Source organism: Arvicola amphibius, chromosome 3 (genome assembly GCF_903992535.2).
Source record: "Arvicola amphibius chromosome 3, mArvAmp1.2, whole genome shotgun sequence".
Lineage (NCBI taxonomy): Eukaryota > Metazoa > Chordata > Mammalia > Rodentia > Cricetidae > Arvicola > Arvicola amphibius.
In genome coordinates, this window is record NC_052049.1 from 47,482,538 (window position 1) to 47,508,100 (window position 25,563).

Below are 25,563 nucleotides of genomic sequence, written 5' to 3' on the forward strand. Positions count from 1 at the left end.
CAGAAGTGACTATCTAGGGAGAAGCCCGAGTACACGACACCAGTCCTCACCACCAGAACTGCACGGCCGTGGGGAGAGTGGCCGGCAATGGGGTTAGGCAGTATACACAATGAGGTAAGGGACATTGGGGTAGACGGAGACTAGGAAGACAGACAGGAGAAGGTGCAAAGAGAACAATACACTTCTAAAATGTCAGCATTTGGGAGGCTGAGTCAAGAGAACTGTAAATTACAGGAAAGCCGGGTTGCAAAACGAGATTGTTTCAAAAAAGTAAAGAACAGGGCCGGCGAGATGGCTCAACAGGTAAAGGTGCTGCCACCCGACAACCTGAATTCAATCCCTAGAACCTATATAGTAGAAAAAGAAGGCTTCACAGGTTCTTCTCTAACCTCCAGATCTGAGCCATGAAAGACACACATACAAACCAGAACACACCTTGGTTACTGGCTGGCCAGTGGAGTCCTCATGACATGAGCTAGTTTTTGTTCCCAAACCTTCATCAATCTGTCCTACAAATTACCCTTTACCCAGGTAATAAGTCTGAGTAGTTTTCTTTCTGTATCTTTACAGAGACTCAACTTCACTGTATATATCCCAAAGGAAAATATTTATAGAGTCAAGAGTTCAAGACAGAACTTTTATTTATTTGTAAAGGCATTAATAAAAATCTTGACACACTAAGTCACAGTTCTACAGTTGTGCTCAGTCACAGCTTTGGCAGACTGACTTCCATGCGCTCCATTTCCACCGCTGGGTTCCTCAAAGTGTGCTCCTATAAACACACTCCACTGGCAAGTGAGGCAGAGCCCAGACCGGGAAAACACTGGTGGTAACACTACTCAGCCAAGAGTCAGCGAGATGACAGTGAGACTTCTGTTCATACTGACCAGGGACACCAACACACCATCTCTGTGGGAGAGAGCTGAACCTGAATTTGAAAGAAAAAAGTCTAGGCAGTCATACATAAACAAAAGAACAAAGTGCATGTGTGTGTGTGTGTGTGTGTGTGTGTGTGAGGGTGGGGGTCACAGACACTAGTGCGTGTGTGTGTATGAGAGTGGAGGTCAGAGACACTAGTGCATGTGTGTGTGTGTATGAGGGTGGAGGTCAGAGACACTAGTGCATGTGTGTGTATGTATGAGGGTGGAGGTCAGAGACACTAGTGCATGTGTGTGTGTGAGGGTGGAGGTCAGAGACACTAGTGCATGTGTGTGTGTGTGTATGAGGGTGGAGGTCAGAGACACTAGTGCATGTGTGTGTGTGTGTGTGTATGAGGGTGGAGGTCAGAGACACTAGTGCATGTGTGTGTGTGTATGAGGGTGAGGGTCAGAGACACTAGTGCATGTGTGTGTGTGAGGGTGGGGGTCAGAGACACTAGTGCATGTGTGTGTGTGTGTATGAGGGTGGAGGTCAGAGACACTAGTGCATGTGTGTGTGTGAGGGTGGGGGTCAGAGACACTAGTGCATGTGTGTGTGTGTGTGGGGGGGGGGGAGAGACACTAGTGCATGTGTGTGTGTGAGGGTGGGGGTCAGAGACACTAGTGCATGTGTGTGTGTATGAGGGTGGAGGTCAGAGACACTAGTGCATGTGTGTGTGTATGAGGGTGGAGGTCAGAGACACTAGTGCATGTGTGTGTGTGTATGAGGGTGGAGGTCAGAGACACTAGTGCATGTGTGTGTGTATGAGGGTGGAGGTCAGAGACACTAGTGCATGTGTGTGTGTATGAGGGTGGAGGTCAGAGACACTAGTGCATGTGTGTGTGTATGAGGGTGGGGGTCAGAGACACTAGTGAAGTTGGTTCTCCTTCCAGCCTGGGGACTGAATCAGCTCATCAGGCCTGTGTTCTCTGAAGCATCTTGTCAACCCCTGTATCATATTTTTATATAGAATGCAAAGAATAAAGATATGCAATAGTAACTTAAAAATTAAGGAATACTAGTATTTGATCTGTCCTGTTAGAATTTAAAACATTCTACAAATCAGATCATGTGTTAATAATTTCATTAAAAAAATGGTGACTCAACAGTGCAGTGAGCATTTCAATACAGTAAAACTAGAAATTAGTCACGTGGAATTACAATTTTAATATCTCTAGAATTAAAAATGAACTAAAACTATTAGAGCCTCTAGAAGGTTCCAATAAGAACTCTACTGGTAAACAGCTACCAGTCACACAGTGGTGTTGTGCGCCTTTAATCCTAGCACTCGGGGGGGTAGAGGCAGCGTTGTGAGTTCGGGGGGGTAGAGGCAGCGTTGTGAGTTCATCAAGGTCAGTTCTACAAGACCTAGTTCCCGGACAGACTCCAAAGCTACAGCAAAACCTCCCCTTGAAAAACCAATAAACAAACAGTTTCCATTTTAGAGCCACGCCTGTCTGTCCTGCCACGGTAATCATAGACTAACCCTCTAAAATGGTAGCCAAGCCCCCAGTTAAATGTCTTCGTTCATAAGAGTTGCCTTGGTCATGCTGTCTCTTCACAACAACAGAACAGTAATTAAGACAATAGAAAATGCAGTATATTGTACATTGCATATTTATCAAAGTGTGTGCGGAGGGGGGGGGGAGGGTGAGGGAGGGTGTGTGTCCTGAAGAGATGGCTCAGTGGTTAAAGGACTCACTTACTGCTCTTGTTAGAAGAATCAAGCAACTTACAACCACTTATATATAACTCTAGTTTCATGGGATCCAATGCACTCATCTAGCCTCGAGGCACAGGCATGCACATGGTATATAAGCATACATGTAGGCAAAACCTCCACATACACAAAAAAGCTTAATTTAGAAAGTACACGTGTGACTTTAGATATGGCTCAGTGGCAGAATATTTGCTTCCTATGTGTGTGAAACCATGAGTTCAATCCCTAATGCCCCTCCAAAACAATAACAACAACAAAACAAAAACAAAAACAAAGCAAAACCCAAAAACCCAAATGGCCAAGCTCAACTGGCCAATGACACTGCAATTATCCTCACACCCTAAACCAGATTCTAAACTAGGTGTGATACTGTGTATCTATAATCCCTGCACTACAGAGACTGAGGCTAGACAATATGGACTTGAAGGATCTTTTCTCAGAAAAGCATGGCTTGCCCACATAACCAAAGCAACCAAATATTTGGGCGGTAACACTTTGACACCATGAGAATTTCATGAAGTGGGGATAGTTCAATATTTAATCTAATTTTGCCAGTGTTTCATGGGGCTGGAGAGAGGGCTCAGCAGTTAAGAGCACTTGCTATTTTTATACACGACCCAAGTTCAGTTCCCAGCACCATGTCAAGCAGCTGACAACTACATGTAACTCAAGTTCCAGGGGCCCTAACACCCTCCTCTAGCCTCCATGCACCCACACATATTTGGCAGAAACACACACACAGAGTTTTAAAAAATAAAATGTCTTCAGTATAGTTTTATATAAACTTTTTGACATTTTAATTTTTAAATGTTCAAAACACTCATTTCCTACATAATGAAAGTTATGCCAAGGTTAAGATTAGCTCTTACAATAATAACAGACTTACTGCTTAATTTGCATGTGAGCACTTCCCTTCTTTTTTATGTTGTTTGAAACCCTGTAAAAAGAGCAAATAAAAGGCTGAAAGCACAGGATGAATGTGTGAGTGAACATTTCAAGCCTAGTGTAAGCACGGGGTGGGGTGCAGGGAAAGGAGGATCAGCAGTTCAGGACCGGCTTCAGTTACACAGGGACTGTAAAGTCTGCCTCCTGCTGGGTGTAGTAACCCACGCCTTTAAACTCAGCACTCAGAAAATAGGGGGATCTCTGTGAGTTCAAGGCTAGTCCGGTCTCTCATTTTAAAAACAAAACAGAAAATAAAACAAAAAACCCCTTAAGCCCAACAAAGTGAAACACACCTGCTGGCCCAGTGTTCAGGGTCTTGACTTCAGGCCGTCCTAGGCCAGTGCAAGGCTAACTATAGAAGTAAGACCCTGCCACAAGACACCATCAGAGTGGGAATACAGCTAGGTGCGAGAGCATCTGCCTAATGTGCAAGAAGTCACTTGGTTTGACCTCCAGCACTACGTAAACAACCAAATGTTTCACATGAGATGCTGTACTAATTTTAAGAGAATACCATCAGAAAATAAGTTTATAGTATTCCAATATGCTTTAACGGTGACTGAGCCAAGCCTGGCGTGGTGGCACACGCCTCTATCCCCAGCGACTGGAAGCTACGGCAGGAGAACTGCTACAATTTGGAGGCCAGCCTAGGCTATATAGTGATTCAGAAGCCTGGATTACAGAGTGGGACCCCGCAAAACAAACAAACAACCCCAAACAACAGAAACAAATCACAAAGTAAAACACGAAGCTGCAGTTAAGTTTTCTTCTTTATAACCAGAGATCCTCCTGACCCCAGTGATGGACATCTATCTCACCATTCACTACAGCTGAGGGTGTAGCTCAGTAGGAGAGCACTTGTCTGCCATGTGAAATGCTCTACAATCTGCAACCCAGCCAGCAATTATTAAATACCAAAACTCACTAAATACAAGGGCTAAAGTCTAAGAAAAAAAAATAAGTTCTCAGCTCTAAAAAAGCTACAGAGAAACCCTGTCTCGAAAAACCAAAAAAAAAAAAAAAAAAAAAAAAAAAAAAAGTTCTCAAACTTTTATTGTTTTCCTGGTTAGACTACCTAAATGCCCTCGTTTGTTATGTAAATGTCATCTACATTTATCTTTATGTGCTCTAAATTCACATCCAAAGTCACGAGATGTACTGAAAAGTGATGTTTCCGATGAAGACCACAGAGCCCATTTAAGTTACTGCAGTAACAACTCTCACTCATTCTTATTTTGCTTTGATTTCTATAAGAAAGACTGAAGAGGTGAGCATAGTCACTAACAGCAGAATGGATAAACAGATCACTTTCCTATTTATATAATGCAAGGTAATATAGCTACAACTATACACAAGAATGTAGATTAAGCTTACCAACAAAATGCTCAACTTCAAAAAATGGACAGGCTGGGATTCAGCTCAGTGGTAGGGTTTGCCCAGCACGTGCAAGGCCCGGGATGTGATGATCTCTAACACTCAGAAAATCCAGCCACATGAGTCTAAGAACCCATCCACAGCAGTACAAATACATCCAGGCGTGACAGTGCACATGCAGGCCCGGATTCTCAGGAGGCTAAGGACATTATATGAACCCAGGACTTCGAGGCCAGCCTGAGTGATACAATAAGCTCCAATCCACAAGGAAAAACAAAAATTATCATCAAAGCAGAAAAACTGAAATTTAAAACTACCTTAGGTGTCACTAAATTCTAGTTTTCTGAGTTCTAGAATTGCAGTGTGCCCCGCATTAAAGAAGTTTGAAATGAGCCAGGTGGTGTCAAATGCCTTTAATCCCAGCTCTCAGGAGGCAAAAGGATCTCTGAGTTCAAGGCCAGCCTGGTCTACAAAGAGAATTCCAGGACAGCCAGGGCTACACAGAGAAACCCTGCCTCAAAAAAAAAAAAAAAAGGTTAAAAAACAAAACGATCAAAAAAGACCCCTGCACACAAAAACCAGAAGTTTGACATCAACCCCAGCCACGCTCAGGAGGGCGCTGGCAGAGGCTGTCAGTCCTCACACTCCAGGCAGTCCGACAGCTGCAAAACTGCCTCAACTTTTAGTCTCCACAAATGGAACTGGCTGTAGTCACTCAGGGTCTGGCTCTAGGTACAGCAGTCGCACAACTGCAAAAAGCACACACATCAAGAAAGTTCCAGGCAATCCTTACCATGTAGTAGCCAGTATGGTAGCCACTCATGTACCAAGAGATCAGCATACTTCCCAGGGCATCAGTGTCTTCCAGACAGTCTGGAGATAAGGGAGGGGGTGGAGGAATTACCTAGAAATGGAAAAGAATCCAATTAGGAAAATATTGAAATACAGGAACCCATTTTACACAGAGATAATGGATATTAATTGCACCTACTTCTACACCCCATGAGATGACTTCTATTTAATTTTTTTAAATTCTAGCACTAGACACCAGCCATAATAGTAAAAGATCAACAAGTTTAACAAAGATCAGAAACAGTTCACACAATAAATATGCTTAGATTATTTTTGTTCCATTATGAAGCTGTGCATAGGAGACAAAACATAGGTACTTAGCTTTTCCACAAGTAATGCATACATGCATGTATGCGCGCGCGCGCACACAACACACAGAGACAAAAACAGAGCACCACTACCACACACACACCCCACACAGCATTTTCAAGGCCATTGCAAAGAACAATTTGAGGTAGAACATCTACCCAAATCCTACTCAAATACAGGGTGTTCAAAAGCATCCTTTTAACTACTAGTTAATATCTTAAAAAAAAAAAAAAAAACATTAAAACTCCATTAGAGCCAGTTGGTGGTTGGTGCATGCCTTTACTTCCTAGCACTAGGGAGGCGAGGCAGGCAGATCTCTGTGGGGTTCAAGGCCATCCTGGTCTACAGAGCGAGTTCCAAGATAGCCAGGGCTGCTATACATAGAAGCCATATCTCAGAAAACAAACAAACAAACAAACGAAGGGAAAAAACCTCCATTAGGGAAAACAAAAGACAAAACACACACACACACACACACACACACACACACACACACCAACCAAAACCATCTACAAGCATAAAGCAACAACAGAAGAGATCTACCACGAGAAATTACAGGGCCATAAGCTAGCTTCAAGTACTCCAGGAGGCACATGATCTCTTCTGAATGGTGAGGAGGCACAGTCTTTCTAACAGAAGCTACCACCTCAGGTTGGATACCAACTACTGCGGGAAACACCTAACAGAGCATGGAGAAGAGACTGGGAGAGCACTGGGTCTGGGTAATAGAGGGGCCTTCAAAACCAAGACCTGAGGTTTAAGTTTTTATCTGCTAGAATCTAACCTTGGGGTAGCCTAAGGTAACATACTCCAGTTCCCTATGTTTTACAAAATCCCAAGCTGTATATAAAAGCTGGTTAGCCTAAACTCTTTTTTACTCACTGGTGGTCCTGAAGGGAGCGGAGGCATCCAACACGGCAAGAAGGGAGGAGGGGGTGGGGGCGGCGGCGGTGGACCATTGAATCTTAGACCTGGCTATAAAGAATATTTCAAAGAAAGTTAATATTTTAAAGGAAAGTTCCTTCCTTCAGTGAAAGGAGGAGTATTAAAAAACAAAGTAATAAAAACAGGAAGTGAGAGATGGAACAGCAGCAGTTAAAAGCACTTGTATCCACAGGCACAAACCTCCACACAGATAACCCCCCCACACACACAGAAGTAACTAAATGGTAGCCTCTGCGTTCTTTTCATTTCTTTTCTCTACACATTTAGTAAGTAAAATCACAGTAAAGATTTGCAACTGCCTAACAAATAAGAGACAATGTATTTACCAAGATAATTTCATCTTAAGGTTATATAGCCTTCCCCCACTACCACTGTAGTTATCCTATTACTGGGTCTACACAATGGTTCAGCAGAGAAAGGTGCTCACCACCAAGTCTGACAGCCTGAGTCTGATTCCCCAGGCCCACCTGGAGGAAGAGAACCAACTCCCACAGGCTGTCCTCTAACCTCTGTATGTACACAGTACCCGCCCAAATGGGTAAATGTTTAAAAACAAAACAAGTTTTGGAGGTTCTATTACTTATATAATCTAATTTAAAGTACACTGTAAAGAAAAAATACCAAAAAGACAAGGTATACATTAAGAGATTTGATCATTTCAGATTAGAAAACTTAGAAAATCCTTTGTTGTTTTTTATATTTTCTAAAACATAATTTATTTAGCTGTGCATGTGTGCGTGAGTGAGCATGTGCCATGATGCTCATGTGGAACTTAGAGACAACAACCTATGCGACTTGTTTCTCTCCAGCGAGTTGAGCTCAGGTTAGCAGGCTTGCGGCAGATGTCATCACCCCCTGAACTGCCCTCTGTCCCTTGTTTTCATTTTAGGCTCTAGTTTTGTTTTTTCTTTTTCTTTTCTTTTCTTTTCTTTTTTTAAAATCTGCGTCACTAGGTAGCCCAGACTAGTTCTTAATTCAGTAGTCCTCTCCTCCAGCCTCTCCAGGTGAGAGTTGACAGGTGTACTGCTTTGCTCGTCTCTCAAAGAAAATCTTAAGGAAAAGTGTTAAATCATATTTGATTTTTAAATTATTATCTGGGGTAAGCAATGACAATCTGGCTGGTAGAGTACATGCCACACAAGCAAGAAACCTGAGTGTGGGTCCCCAGCACCTGCACAGCAGAGCCAGACAAGGCAGCACACACCTACAATCCCAGCACTGAGGCGGTAGAGGCAGGATCCCTAGGACTCTCTGGCCAGTCCTTCTAGCTGAATCAGCAAGCCCCAAGTTCACTGACATACTCTGTCCCAGAAAACAGGGTGGAGAGGGATTGAGAACGACACTCAGTGTAGAGTTCTGGCTACCACATGTACAAGTACCCAATATAACATGCACACATACAAACATTTGCGCATACACACACATGAATTATCTAAATACCATACTCTCTGAGGAAAAATACAACTGTTTGGTACAAAAGAACTAGTTAGTTAAGGTTCTACCCATAACCTAGCCCATAATTAAAATTCTTTTTAAAGTTGACTTCTACTACTTACAACCAAAGAGCCATAAGAAGAGTGTTTCCACTTTTTTTTTTTTTAATGCTGTAATATGAACTGGGACAAACTAGCTGTGGTGGATGATACACGCCTGTAATCCCACAGCATTTAGCTGGTGGAGGCACAAGGCTCTGACATTTAAGGTCATCTTCAGCTGTGAGAGACCAGGTCTCAAAACAACAACAAAAACAAAAACAAACAAACAAACAAAAACTCAAAAAACAAAACAGAGAGCAAACAACAATAAAAACTGGGAGCTACTTGAGATCATGCCCTTATTATATATGAATCCTATAGGACTCTTTTTCCCCCACATATCTAATACAGGTGACACAGGGAACAATATCGACTAGGCGACCAACGGAGCAGTCATTTTCTAACTTAGGAAGTACACTAGGGCTGGTGAGATGGCTCAGGAACAAAAGGTGCTTGATGCCAAGCCTGATGACCCCAGTTTTATCCCGGGAACCCACATGGTGGAAGGTGAGAGCCTATTCCTGCAAACTGACTTCTGATTTCCACAGTAGCATATGTGCAAACATCCCACGCACACACACACATGTGCACAAACACACACCATAAATGTAATCGAAAGCATTTTACAAAGCAAAGTTCCCTAGTTAGCAGTCTACTACGCCATGGCAATCTGGGGACTCTTTACTTCACTATTACCTTTCCTTTTTTTTATAGCTTCTGGCCTGAAAAAAAAAAAGAGTAGAATTTCATCGAAAAGCTATAAATTACTTAATGGTTACCTTTCCTGGTCCCAGTCCTGACCCTGGCATTGGTGGTGGCGGGATAAACGAAGCCCACGGCGCAGCTTTGGACTTGCTCTGTGGTTTACTTCTGAGAGATCTGGAGGAGTTTTCACTGTCATCTGTTGAAGCTGGGCTTTCATTCTTTAAAAAGAAGAAACATTTTTGTTATGTGTACGGCCCTGGTGCTTCTTTCTTAGCTAAAAGCCAATGAACAGAGAACAAGGGAGGGTGGGAAAGAATGTTGTCTAACGCCTTAGAGGGTCAAATGGGAACTGATTATAAGGCTTTTTCCTTATCCAGTCTCTGTTTTGGGAACAGACATATCCATGACCTTACCTCCTGGGTGTTCTGTCCTGTATTATTAGCTACTTCACAGGTTGGGGAAAGGAGATCAGACAGGTTTTGTTCCTCTCTGTTTCCATATCCAGTATAAACCACAACACAGGTTTCTTTCTTAAAATCAATGGAAGAAATGGTAGCTGGGTAAATGCGGCCGTCTTCTGACCAAATGGCAGAACATTTGTCGCCAACTTTCCACTACAAAAGAAACGAAAGATGCAGACGTCTACATGTTACTTCTTTGACAAGAACAAACCATAATCCAGCTTTCCAGCTGTAATTCCAACCCTCCCATCCACTTAATAAAGGACCCTACTCAGTCCCAGTATGATGAATGGCTGTAATGTGCTCTACCACCTAATTTGTCATGAAGAACAAAACAGACCAAAAGTGTATGACACACCCAACACTCTGGACAGAAAAATAGCAGGAGCTCATCTGACGTCAACACACTTCCTTTGTGGAAAAAATGAACTGACTAATGAGGCATCAAAATATTTACCCTAAAAAAAAACCCAAAAGCTAAAACAAACAAACAAACAATGTCACCTCATCTACAGGGCTCTGACAGTGTGGGTTTGATGCTGGGACACCCAAGGCTGGGTGTGTACAAGGTGCTCTACAACTGGACTATACTCCCACTCAGACCCTGCGTTTACATTAGCAGACCTAGTTACCCAAAACTTTTGTTTTCCCATAATAGTTTTTGGACTGTTGAACTGTGGGGGGAGGGGAGCTAGAGTTACTTGATCAACTACACAGCATATACCCAGAATGCAAGAAGCTATGGGTTTAATACCCAGAACCACAGGAGAAAAATATATCCATGCATACATGTGTATGCGCATGTGTGTGTGTGTGTGTGTGTGTGTGTGTGTGTGTGTGTATGTGATCTCGCCATCTCGATTGCCTTAAGAAAGCAATACTACTGACTCTGCTTATAGCTCTCATTCACTCTAAACAGCGCCATCAACCCTCTCCCTCAGGTTGAGCAGGACCCTGTTTAAATAAACACACAACCTGTTTCAAGGGAGCTGTCGCATTCTTCTTTTGGTTTTTATTCTTCTTAATGGGTTTTCTTCTAGCTGGGACCTTTGGCTTATCTGAAGTTTCACAAATGTCGCCATTCTTCAGCGCATGCTATGGACACAGTAACAGAAATAAAAGCACATGTTACAGAGGGACATGTTATTAGAAAGTCGCCATTTCTTAACACAACCATTACACTCTAAGACGGTCTCACGGTCCCGTCACCTAAGAAAGCCCCAAGTTACTCAGGTCCCCCCCCCACACACACAATGTTATGAAATGAGAAAGTGCAGAAGATTAAACATTTCATACCTTAAAGGAAGCCACAGCTTTATCATAAGCTTTTATCAATGCTGTATCATCCCAAATATCAGAATCATCACTCTGAAGTGAAAAAAAGAATACAAATAATTTATGGACAGTTAAGATTTAATTAGAAATATATAGTAGGAGCCGGGCGGTGGTGGTGCACATCTTTAATCCTAGCACTTGGGAGGCAGAGACAGGCGGATCTCTGTGAGTTCGAGGCCAGCCTGGTCTACAAGAGCTAGTTCCAGGACAGGCTCCAAAGCTACAGAGAAACCTTGTCTCAAAAACCAAAACCAAAACCAAAACAAAACAAAACAAAAACAAACAAAAAAAGGAAAGAACCAGACCACCCGGGTGTACACTGAGGCCAAAAGTCAAATTTTCCATGTAGGAAATGAACTGCTGGGCTGTCCCCAAGAGAAGGGAACGGTGATGCAGCACTGCCGAATGCTGCCTTGAATTCTCTTCTCCCACCCTACACTGCAGGCAGAAATCACACTTAGCATATGAAGACGGAGCTCCTAATATTTTAAACTTTTTTTTAGATGAAGCGTGTTCTATTTCCCAGGCTAACCTCAACCTCACAATCCTGCCTCGGCCTCTCAAGTCGCTGGGACTGGTCACGGGAACGGTCCATCAACCTAGCTCTGATTTAACTCTCATACTTAAAAGTGTTTATTTTACTCTCACTGAGTCCCGCTGTAGTTTAGGCTGGCCTCGAGTTCATTCTGTACGTAAGGCTGATCCTGAACTCCTGACCCTGCTGCCTCCATCTCCCAAGGGCTGTGACTATAACATGCACCACGAAGCCTGGCTCTGATGTTCCGTCTCGCCCACTTGAAACACTAGAAGCCTCTCTCGTCTTCCCCGCCTCAATGCATTGCAGTAGGTAGCAGGTACGCAGGGCACTTCAGTTACCCTTCTCTCTCAAATTCTCTTATCGACAGTTACCTGCGAAACTAGGTCCTTCTAGTGACAAGGCTGTATCTAATCTAAACTCACGCTAACATCTGGATGGTGACCTAAATTTGGAACATTTCAATGACTCCTAACTGGTTTCATTGCTTCCGCCAGCCTGCCCCTGTTCCCGCACATCCCTTACAGGCTCCCAGGAGCAAAGCGTGGCTCAGAGCCACTCAGGAGCCCAAGCCGCACCGGAAGCCTCCTGCGGAAGGGGGGTAGCAGCAAGGGGCCCGAGCGCGGTCCCGGCCGGCACTCCGAGCTCGCTCGCCGCTAGCGCCGGGGTGCGCCGCCACCCGCGACCTCACCTGGCCGGTCCCACGCCGAAAGAGCACCGAGTCTTCCTGTTCCGAGACCGCGCCGCTGCTGCCCATCGCCATGGCGAGCTACCGCGGACGCTGCCGGCTCGCCCACTGACGACTTCCGTCGCAAGGGGCTTTTGGGACCGGAAGTGCACGGTGGCCAGGAGGCAGCGAGAGCTGCTCCGCACGTTTTAGGCAAATGGCTAATGCGCCCCCACTTATTCCTGTTACGGCTCTCTCCTCTTTCTCCCTTTCGCTTTCTTCTAGCTCTTTCTCTTCTTTACCCCCTCTCTTTCTCTTCTTTACCCCCTCTTCTTCCAACTTATTTTCTTTTTAAAATTTATTTATTTATTATGTATTTTAAAATTTATTTATTTATTATGTATACAATATTCTGTCTGTGTGTATGCCTGCAGGCCAGAAGAGGGCACCAGTGAGCCACTATGTGGTTGCTGCTGGGAATTGAACTCAGGTGCTCTTAACCTCTGAGCCATCTCTCCAGCCCTTCCAACTTATTTTCTTTCTTCCACCTCTCCTCCTCCTTTTTCGTTTTTCAAGTCAGAGTCCCACACTTGTAGCTCAGCCTCGCCTTACAGCCCATGCTGAGCCGGCCCGTGGTAGCGCATGCCTTTAATCTCAGCCCTTGGGGGGCAGAAGCAGGTGGATCTCTGTGAGCCTGGTTTACAGAGTGAGTTCCAGGAAAGGCTCCAAAGCTACACAGGGAAACCCTATCTCGAAAAACCAAAATAAATAAATTAATAAATATAGCCTATGCTGGTCTTTACTACCTCAGCTTCCCGAGTTTGCGGATTACAGGTTCTGTCAAATTTGTTTTCTTTTTTAAACAATAGTTTTAGAATTTAGTATTAGCAATGGCACGTAACCCGATAGAGCTGCACAATAAAGGCATTGAAACCCCCAAGAAAAGACCAAGAATCACGTATGTAATAAACAAGAGCGCTGTATTAATTCCAGCGTTGGGGTGGCTAATGGGGAGCCTTCCCCTCCCCCCCCCCCCCCGCCTCGCCTCTCCCCCCACCCACCTCAGCCAAGAAGGTCGCGAGCTCCTTTTAAGCAGAGTTAGGGGAAATCCAAGGAAGAGGAGGGATTAATCTGGTACTGATTGGTGGAGGAAAGATTAGTCTCGGGGCTGATTGGGGGTCCTAGTGGTAGGGACCTTTCAGCAGCAGGATAGGGAAAGCTATCTGCTGAGACAGCAGAAGGCCAAGGGGGCGCCCGGTGATTGGTTGCCCCTCAGCTGTGTTCCCACCCCCTACCCACCCCCCAACTGTTTGTTCTCCTCCAGCCACCTCCAGTAAACCGAAACAAAGGCCTGGTCCCTGGCAGGGACTATTAGAAACTTGTCATGGCTCTGGTCTCTATCAGGGCTACTAGGCGTGCCTGTCAAGGCTCTGGTTTGACAACCCCCCCCACACACATACACCCTTTCAGGCATCCTCTGCTTGTTGGTTCTTGATGCACACAACACATAACTGTATCAGGTGATGGATTGGTGGTATAGGGCTTTCCATTGCAGTGTTACCATTTCATAATGGGTCCCAGGCGAGGGGCTGACCATTCCCTTGGTCTGGCGTGTCTGATAAGTTCTTGGGCCTGGTTTTCCTGATAGGATTTTGATATACCCTTGTGCCCCCATAGTTTCGCTCCCTCCCTCCCTCCCTCCCTCCCTCCCTCCCTCCCTCCCTCCCTCCCTCCCTCCCTCCCTTTCTCTCTCTCTCTCTCTCTCTCTCTCTCTCTCTCTCTCTCTCTCTCTTTCTTTTTTTCTTTCTTTCTTAATTTTTGAGACAGGGTTTCTCTGTAGCTTTGGAGCCTGTCCTGGAACTAACTCTTGTAGACCAGGGTGGCCTCGAACTCACACAGATCTACCTAGTTCTGGCTCTCAAGTGCTGGGATTAAAGGCGTGTTGCCACCACTGCCCGCCACCCCCATAGTTTCGATTCATCCCAGAAAATTTAGATTGACTACCATCATATTTACATTTTCGACTCTCAGGAATAAGTCACTTACCAATCTGTACTGGATGCTTCCCGACAGATTCTGCATGGTGTACCCAGAGGCTGCGGTCAACCTCCCCCTAATGGAGTCAGAAACTACTTGCAGGATGGAGTTTCCAGAGGCAAGCGGATGAGCTGGGAGCCAGCCTGGTCTACATATAGAAGTTCTAGGCCAATCAAAGGTCCACAATGAGACCCTGTCTCAAAGTAAAATGGAGTCTCCCAGGACAGGGGACAGCCTGGCAATTAAAAACATGTTTTATATAATATGGAGCAACTTAGAATAGGGCATAGCCAATAGGGCAACCCAGCAGTGCCCAATGAGATTTCTGGGCTCTTGTGTCCCAGAATAAAAAAATGAGAACAGCGACACCAATAACGGTGGTAATAGACATTGTTTGTAGAGAAGGAGTGCTCCCAGCTGTAATAGACATTGTTTGTAGAGAAGGAATGCTCCCAGCTGTAATAGACATTGTTTGTAGAGAAGGAATGCTCCCAGCTGTAATAGACATTGTTTGTAGAGAAGGAATGCTCCCAGCTGTAATAGACATTGTTTGTAGAGAAGGAGTGCTCCCAGCTATAATAGACATTGTTTGTAGAGAAGGAGTGCTCCCAGCTGTAATAGACATTGTTTGTAGAGAAGGAGTGCTCCCAGCTGTAATAGACATTGTTTGTAGAGAAGGAATGCTCCCAGCTGTAATAGACATTGTTTGTAGAGAAGGAATGCTCCCAGCTGTAATAGACATTGTTTGTAAAGAAAGAATGCTCCCAGCTGTGCAAGCGGGCAAGGTATCTGGGAAGGGCACCCTAGTGTCCTGTCACAATCCCCAGGCCTCTTTCTAAGGAGCTGAAAGATGATCAGTCTTCTATAAATTCTATGCTAATGAGGGACATCGTCCCTGCCCAAGAAAGACCATAAATCCCACTTTATCAATTGGATGGAGAGGAGGCTTTGGTTCCCCTGTAATAGGAGTTGGGATCCTTATATCATAAGGACTTGAAAATACCATAGCAAAAGGTAGAAATTTTATAAGACTAAAAACATGATGTTTAAGCAAGAGTAATATAATACCACCAATGTCTCCAGAAAGGGCCAGCGTCAGAAAACCCGTCGCCATACTTGTCCCAGTTTGTGTACTACATGCTTGTGCAGCTTGTTCTTTGGGGTATCAGCCCCCAAAAGAGGAAGTGGTGGACGCGGAGAGAGGTGAAACTTTCACACATTTATGGTGGGATTGTAAAATGTCTTGGTGATTGAAACCAAACTAAAACAACAAAATACAACACAAAAGTTGGGGGGTGGCTGTCAGATGGCCTTGCTGATTAAGGCACTTGCCACCGAGCTGAGCTCAGTTCCCTTAGAGCTCCATGGTGGACAGTGAGAAATGGCTAAGGTGTTCTCTCATCTCGACATGCCTCTGTGCTACACATATACATGCTAAATAGATACTTAAAATGTAAGAAAATTGATAATAGACAAAAACTTAAAGATCCACTTTAGGCGGGCATTGTGGCCGATATGGGATGTCCTTCTGTTATATGTGTTACTTTTATTGGTTGATGAATAGTTTTTTTAAACAATGGACAGGCAGATTAAAGCTAGGCAGGAATTCCAAAGAGACAGAGAGAAGGAGGACAGAGTCAGGGAGATACCATGTAGCTGCCAGGGAAGCAAGCTATAAGGTAAAGTATAAACTAATAGAAATGGGTTAATTGATAGTTAGAGCTAGCCAGTAGGAAGCCTAAGCCATTGGCCAAACAATTGTAACTGATACTAAGCCTCTGAGTAGTTACTTGGAAACGGTGGGCAGAGAGAAACCGGTCCAGTGGGAGACGGGTGAGACAGAGAAAAGTCTCCATTCTATACATACAAATACTATATAAGTATTTAAACATTGAAGAAAACTTGAAGATCACTGTTAGGCTAGCGCTGTGACCACACAGTCCCAGAACTCAGAGGACTGCTACATGTGTAAGACTAGCCTGGACTACAGAATGAAATTGTTTCAGAAAATAACAAAAACAAAGTCGAACTACTAAACAAAGTGTATGGCCAAGAGTCTAGATTTGTGGGGCTGGAGAGATGGCTCAGCAGTGAAGAGCACTGGCTGCTCTTCCAGAGGACCCGGGTTCAATTCCCAGCACCTACAAGGCAACTCACAGCTGTCTCTAACTCCAGTTCCAGGGTACCTGACATCCTCATGCAGAAAAACATCAATACACATAAATAAAAAAATAAAAATATAGTGAATATTGAAAAAATATTGTAGATTTATATAAGAGATCCTACTCGTGAATCACATGACCCATTGTTGCTCATCTCTGAAGTATCTCCCAAAGCTCATAGTTTGAATGCTTATTCCTCACCTGGAGGTCCTATTTGGGGAGGCTATGGAACCTTTAGGAGATGAGGCCCAGTGGAGGGATCGAGGTCGTTAAGGACAGGACTTTGTATGTTAGCTAGGTTCCTGTCCAGGCATGGACTCCTCTGCTATGTGCTCCTCCTACCATGAACTGAGCTGCTCTGCTCTGCTTTCTATGAAGGAGAGAAATCCTGAGACCATGAGCCAATCTGTTACTGCTTCAACTTCCCCTTGTCAGGCACTGTGGTCCTAGCAATGCAAGTGTAACTAATACATTGCCTGTTTAATAAATTACATAAATGTTCTCTACTGATAAAAGTAATATTCACCAATATGTTACATGCATGGTCAGTGTTTTATTCTTTGAAAATGGTCTTAAAACATTAAGGGTGAAAAGTAAAGTTTAAAATAGACAGTTTTATAAGGATAAGTTATAACACAGGTAATGATTAGTCACTCTGAGGAATTTTGATCTTAGAGCTTATGATGCACCCCACTGGCAATAGCACCCAGGTTTGCCAAAAAGCCAGTCATCATTTTTCCCTTGTCTGCATAGACTTCTTCTCATTGGCTATCTTCTGCTTTTGTTGCATGATCTCAGAGTCCCTGGAATAGAGAAAAGAGTGTTACGTTTTCACAGGAAAACTGTTTTCATGCTACCACTGCTTCTATGCATAACTTTTTGGTACATTAAAAGACAACATAAGACAAAAACAGTCATGTTTTTCCTACTTTTATGCATATAGACAAATAGAAAAGCAAAGAATGGAAAGGCAGTTGAACACCGTGTTATCATGGCCTTAGGCATTAAATATCTCAAAACTCTTTCATTTCAATGGGGAGAAAAGAGAGTGAGGGGGCAGAGTCTCACTGTGTAGCCATGGCTGCCCTTGAATTCACGGTGTAGACCAGACTGGACTCAAACTCACGGAAATCTACCTGCCACTGCCTCAGTGCATTTAGGCAGTCTCCTATATACCCTAACAGACACCAGGACTCCAGTATAAATATTATAATTCTTTTCTGTGTTTTTGTTTTATTTTGTTTGTTTTGGGACAAGGTCTCATATAGCTCAGGGATGGCCTTCAAACTGATACATAGCCAAAAAAGACTTTCAACTCTTGATCCTCTTGCCTTCACTTCTTGATTGTTGGAATTACAACAATCCCACTTTTTTAAAGATTTATTTATTTATTATGTATACAACATTCTGCCTCCATATATGCCCGCACGCCAGAGGAGGGTGCCAGATCTCATTACAGATGGTTGTGAGCCACCATGTGGTTGCTGGGAATTGAACTCAGGACCTTTGGAAGAGCAGCCAGTGCTCTTAACCACTGAGCCATCTCTCCAGCCCCAACAATCCAACTTTTAAAAGCCCCAAATCAAATGATCAACACTTAACATTGGATTATGATAAAGAAATACATGGTATTAGAAAAACTTTCATAACCGTTGTATCTCCCTGGTTGAATCTTCACGTCATGTAACTATGAACTACAGCCAAACCACCTTAGCTGGGTGATCTATGAGTTAGTGGGCCATACTTACACATATATTTTCAAATGCTGTTTTTTATATTTAGTGGTTGCTGAATGTGGTGGTGCACTCCCACAACCCAAGTTCTTGGGAGGCAGAAGCAGGAGATCAGAAGTTCAAGGTCTGATTCCACTATATAGAAACTTCTAGGCTAACCTGGGACAGATGAGTACTTATCCACGTCCTTTTTAAAAAGAATTCCATGAAACAGAACAAATATTTAATGACATTAGGCATCAAATCTAGTGCCTCATTCACAGGTGAAGGACTCCATATTTTAAAATACACTACATAGCTACATATTCAACATCCTCTTCTGGGTATGGTGGTTCACACCAGTAATTCCAGGACACGGGAGGCTAAGATTACTACCAGTTCTAGGCCAGTCTAAGCTATATAGTGATTTCCAATCAAGTCTGAGATACAGTGTGAAGCCTTGTCTCAAAAATAAAAAGAGATCAAGTCAAACAAAATCACCTTCTCTGAGCCAAGCCCTATTGATTTTTGGGTGTTTTTTTTTTTTGCTTAAGTCCAACAACTTCAGTTATTATCCCCATGTTTCATATTAAAAAACAGAAAGGGACAAGATGGTTCAACAATTAAGATCACTTGCTGCTCTTGCAGAGAACCCAAGTTCAGTTTCCAGAACCTCTATGGTAGCTTACAACCATCAGACTGTAACCTCAGTTCCAGGGATTCAATAACTTTTCTGACTCCATGGCTATCAAGCATACAGGTAGTACGCAGGCAAAGTACTCGTACACACAAAATAAAAGTAAGTAAATCATTTTTAAAATCTATATATCAAAATAGGCACAAGACTAAATAATTTGCCTCAAATCACATAAATACCAAGGTCTGGCTAATTTCAAAATCATGGATCTTTCCTATGTTGTTAACACTTAAATTTAGAATTAGGTTTTAATTCAGTATTGGCTAATTCTCTAAGAGGACACTTCTAAGTACAATTGAAAAAAAGAAGGAAAAGCTACAGAGAGATGAATTAACTGGAATTCACTAAGTGGAATTAAGAACAAGTAAAGTTATTTTGTGCTTCAAATCAAGTTCTGGTATTTGCTATATGACCTTAGTAACATCACTCAAGTTCAGAGCCACAAGCCAGATGTGGTGGCTAATGCCCGGCACCCAGAATTTGCAAAGCCGAGGCAGCAGAATCCCAAGTTCAAGTGTGAGCTATAATGAGACTCTGGGCCTCAAACACCACCAGACCACAGCCTCACTCTCCTGTTCTTCACCCTGGGGTGAACACCACTTTCAGTGTCACAATGGGTGGAGGGGTGTCATATATGGTACATCTGAAGGGTGAGTATTACCTAAACAGTGCTATTTCTGGGACAGGCTAGAATAGATTCTCCAATAAAAAGAACATTTCAGGTCACTGATGTATACTCGTTTTACTCCAAGGAGAGCTAACAGAAGCCTTAGGCAGGTCTATTGCTCTATCAGTCGCTGTCACTGGGGCTGTGGGGATGTCTCTACAGTTTCTGCTGCACAGGCAGGAGGATCCACAAAATCCATGTAAAAAGCAGGGCCTGGCGGTGTGTGTCTAAAACCTCAGGCTGGCTTAGACAGGCACATCTCTCAAGTTCATTTGGCCGGCCAGCCTAGTCAAACTGGTGAGCTTCATATTTAGTGAGAGACCCTGTCGAAAATAGTGGAGAGTGATGGAGGAAACATACTTGATATCAACCTCTGGCCTCCACATTCACACACATGTGTACCCTTATAAGTACTTGAAGCATGTACACACATAAACAATCATGAAACAAGAGATACTTAAGGTGTGGGGGTCTCTGTGACCACTAAGGCCAACAGAGAGTAATGATCACATGATATAAGAAGGCTGTTCAGCTCAAGAGGACTCAGTAGCTGCTGTTGGTTCAAACTTTCAGAGTCTAAAACTGGGTACTTTGTTTTAGGCATATTTACACACAACAAAATTTGGAAAAAGTTTCCTGATGATAATTAGTTCAATCTTGCGTGCACAACAAAGCTTAAGACATGACTACATCAAAACTCTTAGTTATGTACAAGTGACGTTCTCTATAGGATAGGTCCTATAGGTTCTATAGATTAACCAGAGATACAGGCTCAAGAGAAGCTCACAATAAAGATCTAGGGAAGGATAGAGCTACAGATTGACCGAGACAATGCTCAAGATAAGGGTCTGCAGGAGCCACTGTGTCCTGGCCACACAGACAGCACAAAGTTGCCAGGCTATTTTCTGTTCCCAGCCTTCTGGGTGGAACACAGGTTATACATCTCTTCTTTGAAGAGACAGCTCTGTGTGTTTAACATTCCTGTTTTCCCCAGTGCTTCTCTGTAAGCACAAGGACCTACACACCTCTTCCATTAAGGGATTTGATCTCATTGACTAAGAAGTCTCAACCATGGTTTAACTATGATAGGTGTAATAAAACTTGTTTAGTGTGCTTTGCGGGGGAGGAGAGGCAGAGGAGGATCAAATTCAGAACCTCGAACATGTTAGAGAAAGTCTCTACCAGATGATGAGTTTCATCTTCAGCCCTGGCATGCTCCCATCCCATAACCACAGAGGGTCTCACCAGATGGGCTGGCCTTAAACTTGATGCAAACTGCGGATGATCTGAGTTTCTGATTTTTCTGCTTCCACCTCCTAAGTGCTGGGATTACAAGCATGTGTCACTCCTGTTTTTTTTTTTTTCAGAGCTGGGATTGAACCCGAGGCATTGTGTTTTTATTTCTAATGTCCAGTCCCATCTCATCATAATTAAATTAGAACAGGGTGTGGAGTAATGGCTTTAGTGGTTTCCAAGATGACCCCCATGTAAAGGATTGAGTAACAAGCCACACTGAAGCACACCTAACCTCCAACTTCCTTATGAACAATGAAATCTCACTTTAGAATATGCAGTGTACATAGCTCAGTGATAGAGTTAAGTGAAAAAGATCCTAAATGAAATCCCCAGCACAGGGGACTAAACCCAGGACTTCAGGCATGTGAGGCATGAGACACTAAGATCTTTCTCCAGCCAAGATTCTTGTCCTCATGGAGCTTGCCAGGAGGATGAGATTCATGTGCTCCAGTTCCTAGTTTCTCTTATCCTATACAATGATAGAACTTATAACTTGAATTTCTTGTATGTACGTGTGGTCTGGGGATTGAACCTGCAGCTCAAGTATCCAAAGCATGTGATGTAACACTGAACCATGCTTCCAGGTCCTCCACTCCCCTTTCAACATGGTAATCTGCAACCTCATTAAAGATTTTTCTTGGGCCAACAAGACACTCACACACAATAAGTGTAAAAAAAATATGAAGCATTTATCATCTCTTGGGACTATCTTGTCATGTAGTCCAGGATGGCCTCAAGTTCCTTATTCTCTTGCATCAGCTTCCTGAGTTCTAGGATTACAACTAGGCAACACTATGCCCTGGGCATTAAAGTGCTTCTGGGGCAGCTATGTGATACCTGTCATACCCAGTCATCTCAAGTGCTAGGGATGGAACAGCTGTACAGATGTTAGGCAAGTGTTCCTACTGCTGAACTATACCCTCAGCGCCTGCCTCCCCCCTTGTTTTTTTTTTTTTTTTTTTTTTTTTTGAGACATGATCCGTAGGTCTCTGTAGCCTATGCTGGTCTCTGAGTAGCATAACGTCTTCTTTTTTTTTTTTCTTTTGGTTTTTCAAAACAGGGTTTCTCTGTGTGACCCTGGCTGTCCTGGAACTGTCTTTGTAAACCAGGCTGGCTTCAAACTCACAAACATTCGCCTGCCTCTGCCTCCCTAGTGCTGGGATTAAAGGCCACCGCCACCACCACCTGGTGCATAAGGTTTTATATCAATCTTGTGTCTGCATCTTCACTGCAACCCCAATGGACCTCCACGAGGCTGTACTTTGTGGGATTTTCAGAACACTGATCTCTGTAACTGAGCCACTTGTTATTCTGACTCCTTGGGGCAAGCTGTCTGCTTTGGAGACATTGTATCCTGTTCGTCTAACAGTACTTACATAGGGAGGGTGTTTGCTGTTTTCTCTAATAAAGTCCTTACAGTTTATAAGAGATACAAGAGAATCTCTGCAAACAGTTGACAGCTTCAAGGCTTGAAATTCCTCATCCACAGGCTGGGACGATGATGCCAGCGCATGGTTTTAGTAGACTTAGGGCTACCCAGATCTGCAGTGTTAACCCTTAGTGTAGGCGATGCTCAGTTCCAGCAAGGGTTTAAGAATGGTCTTCACAAGCCGGGCGGTGGTGGCGCACGCCTTTAATCCCAGCACTCGGGAGGCAGAGGCAGGCGGATCTCTGAGTTCAAGGCCAGCCTGGTCTACAAGAGCTAGTTCCAGGACAGGCTCTAGAAACTACAGGGAAACCCTGTCTCAAAAAACCAAAAAAAAAGAATCTTCACTCATTCTAGAAACAAGGCAATCAAACTACCACTGACTTGAAAGTTCTTTCAGGACCACTCACCTCTGCTTTCTCTGGGAGGCAGTCAAGCTATCCTCTTTTCTTTTTCCTTTGCTAATCTCCTGGGTTTTTTTCATATTTTTCTGGCGGGCAAGTTCTCTTTGATTTCCACCTACAATGATTAAAAAAGTCATGTTCTTTTCCCATCCTCAAAATTATCAGTAACTAAATTAAAGGGTCTTTATTTATGAGCCTTTAAGTTTTATTTATTTTTTATTACTAAGAAAGCATAATATCACATAGTTATTCTGAGATCGACAAGGAGGAAGCTGAAGTGGAAACACTCAAGAACTAAAGTATATTACCGTACCAATATAGGTGTCCACTAGCAGCTTTTAATCCCAGCACGTGGGAGGCAAAGGCAAGTGAATCTCTGAGTTCAAGGCCAGCCTGATCCACAGAGTGAGTTTCAGGACGGCCAGGGCTATACAGAGAAACCTTGTCTAGAAACCCCCACCCCCAAATAATAATAAACAACTTTTAAAAATAAAAATAACCATTCCAGTGGTTGTGTACCCACGCCAGACACAAAATAAGTTCTGCCTTTGTTGGGTATGTGTGAAGAGAGATGGTCAGGTGTCCCGTGTTGTTCGCCCCAAATCGGTTCAGCCCTTTGCAGTTCGCCTGTCACCGCTAGCAGAGGCTGAGCTCAAGGACCAAACAAAAGAGCTGGGGGGCACCCGGGCTCCCCTGCAGCCTTTTCGACCTCAGGAGCCCCTACAGCTCGGGAACCTGGTCCCGCCGGCGCTCGCGCACGCTTTCGGTGGGTGCGGTCCCCACGCACACCGACACCAGGGGGGCGGGCACCTGTCCTGCCTGCGCGTGTAAGTGTGCGTGTAAGTGTGCGTGTGTGTAAGTGTGCGTGTGTGTCCCGCCCCTTCCCCCCCCCCTCCGCTGGGGCCGATCGCTCCCCCCAACCCCCGTGTCCCTCAAACGGTCCGCACACTCACGGGCCATGCCGACCACCGGCCGGAGCCTGGAAGACAGCGACTCGGAGAAACAGCGGCCGCTGGCACGCTCGGCTGCCTTCGCAGCCCGGCGCTGAGGAAGCTGAGCCCCGCGCGGGCCCTCGGAGCCGCCACGCTCTGTCAGCCAGCCGCCCCGCCCACCGACCCACAACAGCCGCGGCGTGGCCGGAGAGCCACTGCGCGTGCGCGCCCGGGACCGCTCGCTCCCCCGCGACCACGCCCCGTCGGTCCCCACGCGCGCGGGGATGGTGGTGGGGGTACTGAGGTCGGAGAGCGAGCCCCGTATCAGAGACGAGTCCTCATGCCAAGCCACGCGAGTTTTGATAAGCCGAAAACATTATGCGCCCAATTTTCCCACAAAGAACTCCAGCTTTTCTTTGTCCGCCCCCTTTCTCCTCCCTTCCCCCCACCTCCCTCCTCCCCCCCCCCCCCCCCCCCCCGGCGAAAAGATGCTGAACCCTCATTTTCTAGTGGCCAACCTGAAGGGAGGCTTTATCATCCTCACCGAGCAGAAACGACCTGACAAGGAGGACAGAAGAGACGGATCTATCTCACGAGGGCTCCAAAGCCTGTAGAGTCGCTTTTATCCCGGTGCCCTCGTTCCGATGGAAAGAACTTTAGGAGTTTTAAGCCCAGGCTTTCTGGTTGGGTGGGATCCAAAATACTTGAGAACAACTTTACAAGCTAGGTAAGAGCTGAAGAGAGTGAATGAAAACACACAGGGCTGGGGGTGTGGCTTGCCTAGCGTGAGTGGTGGTCTGCATTCCATCCCCTAGGTTCCATTCCTCGAGCAGAAACTTAGTTTCTTACCTGTCCATTTTTACAAGCTGAGCCGGTCTGGACGCTTGACGTTTGCCTGGGCATTTAAAGGGGTTGTACTGTGGAATGAATAGTTTAAATGTATGCAAAAGTATAGATGATGCTATGGTCTCCGCAACACACATATCACTTAACTTTTACAATTCTTAGCGCATAGTCAAACAGTTTAGAGAAAATGGAACAAAGTGCCAAGAGATGGAATGAGTGAATTGAAAGCGCAGCCATAGAAGAAGAGGAGGAGGAGGAAGGAAGGGAGGAAGGAAAGAAAGAAGGAAGGAAGGAAAAGGAAAAAACAGCCCAATTTTGCCAGTTAGTCTTGTCAGCTAGGGTCCATTATTTCATTGTCTATGTCTCCTTTACCTATAAACTGGAGAGGCAGTTTTCCTTTCTTCGCTATGGATTAATATGAATCTGGTAAAGTGACAATGATGTTGTGAAGGGACACCAGAACCCATGTTAAAATGACCTCAGCTCTGGGTGGGGGGTGAGGGAGATGTCAGGTGAGTCCCTGGGCTTCGGTGGCCAGCCATCCTAGCCTAGTAGGTGAGTTCCAGGCCAGTGAGAGATTCTGAAGATGGCACCTAAGGTTGTCCTTTGACCTCCATGTTCACTGTGCACACATGTAGACACATGTGCATACATGTGCAAAGAAAGAAATACTTGGTCAAGTGCAGTATGCAGTCGCTGTGGTGATTTGGAAGAAAATGTCCCTAGGGAGTGGCACTATCGGGAGGTGTGACCTTGTTGGAGTAAGTGTGGTTTTGTTGGAGGAAGCCTGTCACCATGAGGTTGGGCTTTGAGGTCTCCTGTGCTCAAGCTATGCCCAGCGTTGCAGTTCACTTCCTGTTGCCTTCAAATCAAGATGTAGAATTCTCAGCCCCTTCTCCAGCACCATGTCTGCCTGCACACTGCCATTTCTCACCATGATGATGTACTAAACCTCTGAACTGTAAGGCACCCAATTGAATGTTTTCCTTTCTAAGAGTTGCCGTGGTCATGGTGTCCCTTAACAACAGACACCCTAACTAAGACAGTAGTGCTCGGTATGTTACCTAGTATGTATTGTTCTTT

The 25,563-nt window shown here is 44.5% G+C and overlaps 2 protein-coding genes across 4 annotated transcripts; both read right to left on the reverse strand.

The window, feature by feature from the left end:
• Nucleotides 1-623: 623 nt before the first annotated feature.
• On the reverse strand, nt 624-12,458 carry Smn2 (survival of motor neuron 2, centromeric). Of its 3 annotated transcripts, none has more exons than XM_038324082.1 (9): nt 12,326-12,458; nt 11,061-11,132; nt 10,740-10,859; nt 9,717-9,917; nt 9,378-9,521; nt 7,001-7,093; nt 5,751-5,861; nt 3,525-3,575; nt 624-909 (listed from the first exon to the last, which is right to left on the reverse strand). In XM_038324082.1, exons 1-8 carry the CDS (start codon nt 12,395-12,397, stop codon nt 3,528-3,530), a joined length of 861 nt encoding a protein of 286 aa, XP_038180010.1. In that variant the 5' UTR covers nt 12,398-12,458; the 3' UTR covers nt 624-909; nt 3,525-3,527. The 3 variants fall into 3 exon arrangements, with proteins under 3 accessions (XP_038180010.1, XP_038180007.1, XP_038180011.1); XM_038324079.1 differs by having other exon boundaries at nt 624-928; XM_038324083.1 differs by lacking the exon at nt 7,001-7,093 and having other exon boundaries at nt 624-928.
• Nucleotides 12,459-17,033: 4,575 nt separating this feature from the next.
• Nucleotides 17,034-23,806, reverse strand: Serf1a (small EDRK-rich factor 1A). Its single transcript, XM_038324379.1, has 3 exons — nt 23,656-23,806; nt 22,709-22,817; nt 17,034-17,303 (listed from the first exon to the last, which is right to left on the reverse strand). Exons 1-3 carry the CDS (start codon nt 23,660-23,662, stop codon nt 17,231-17,233), a joined length of 189 nt encoding a protein of 62 aa, XP_038180307.1. The 5' UTR covers nt 23,663-23,806; the 3' UTR covers nt 17,034-17,230.
• Nucleotides 23,807-25,563: the final 1,757 nt, after the last annotated feature.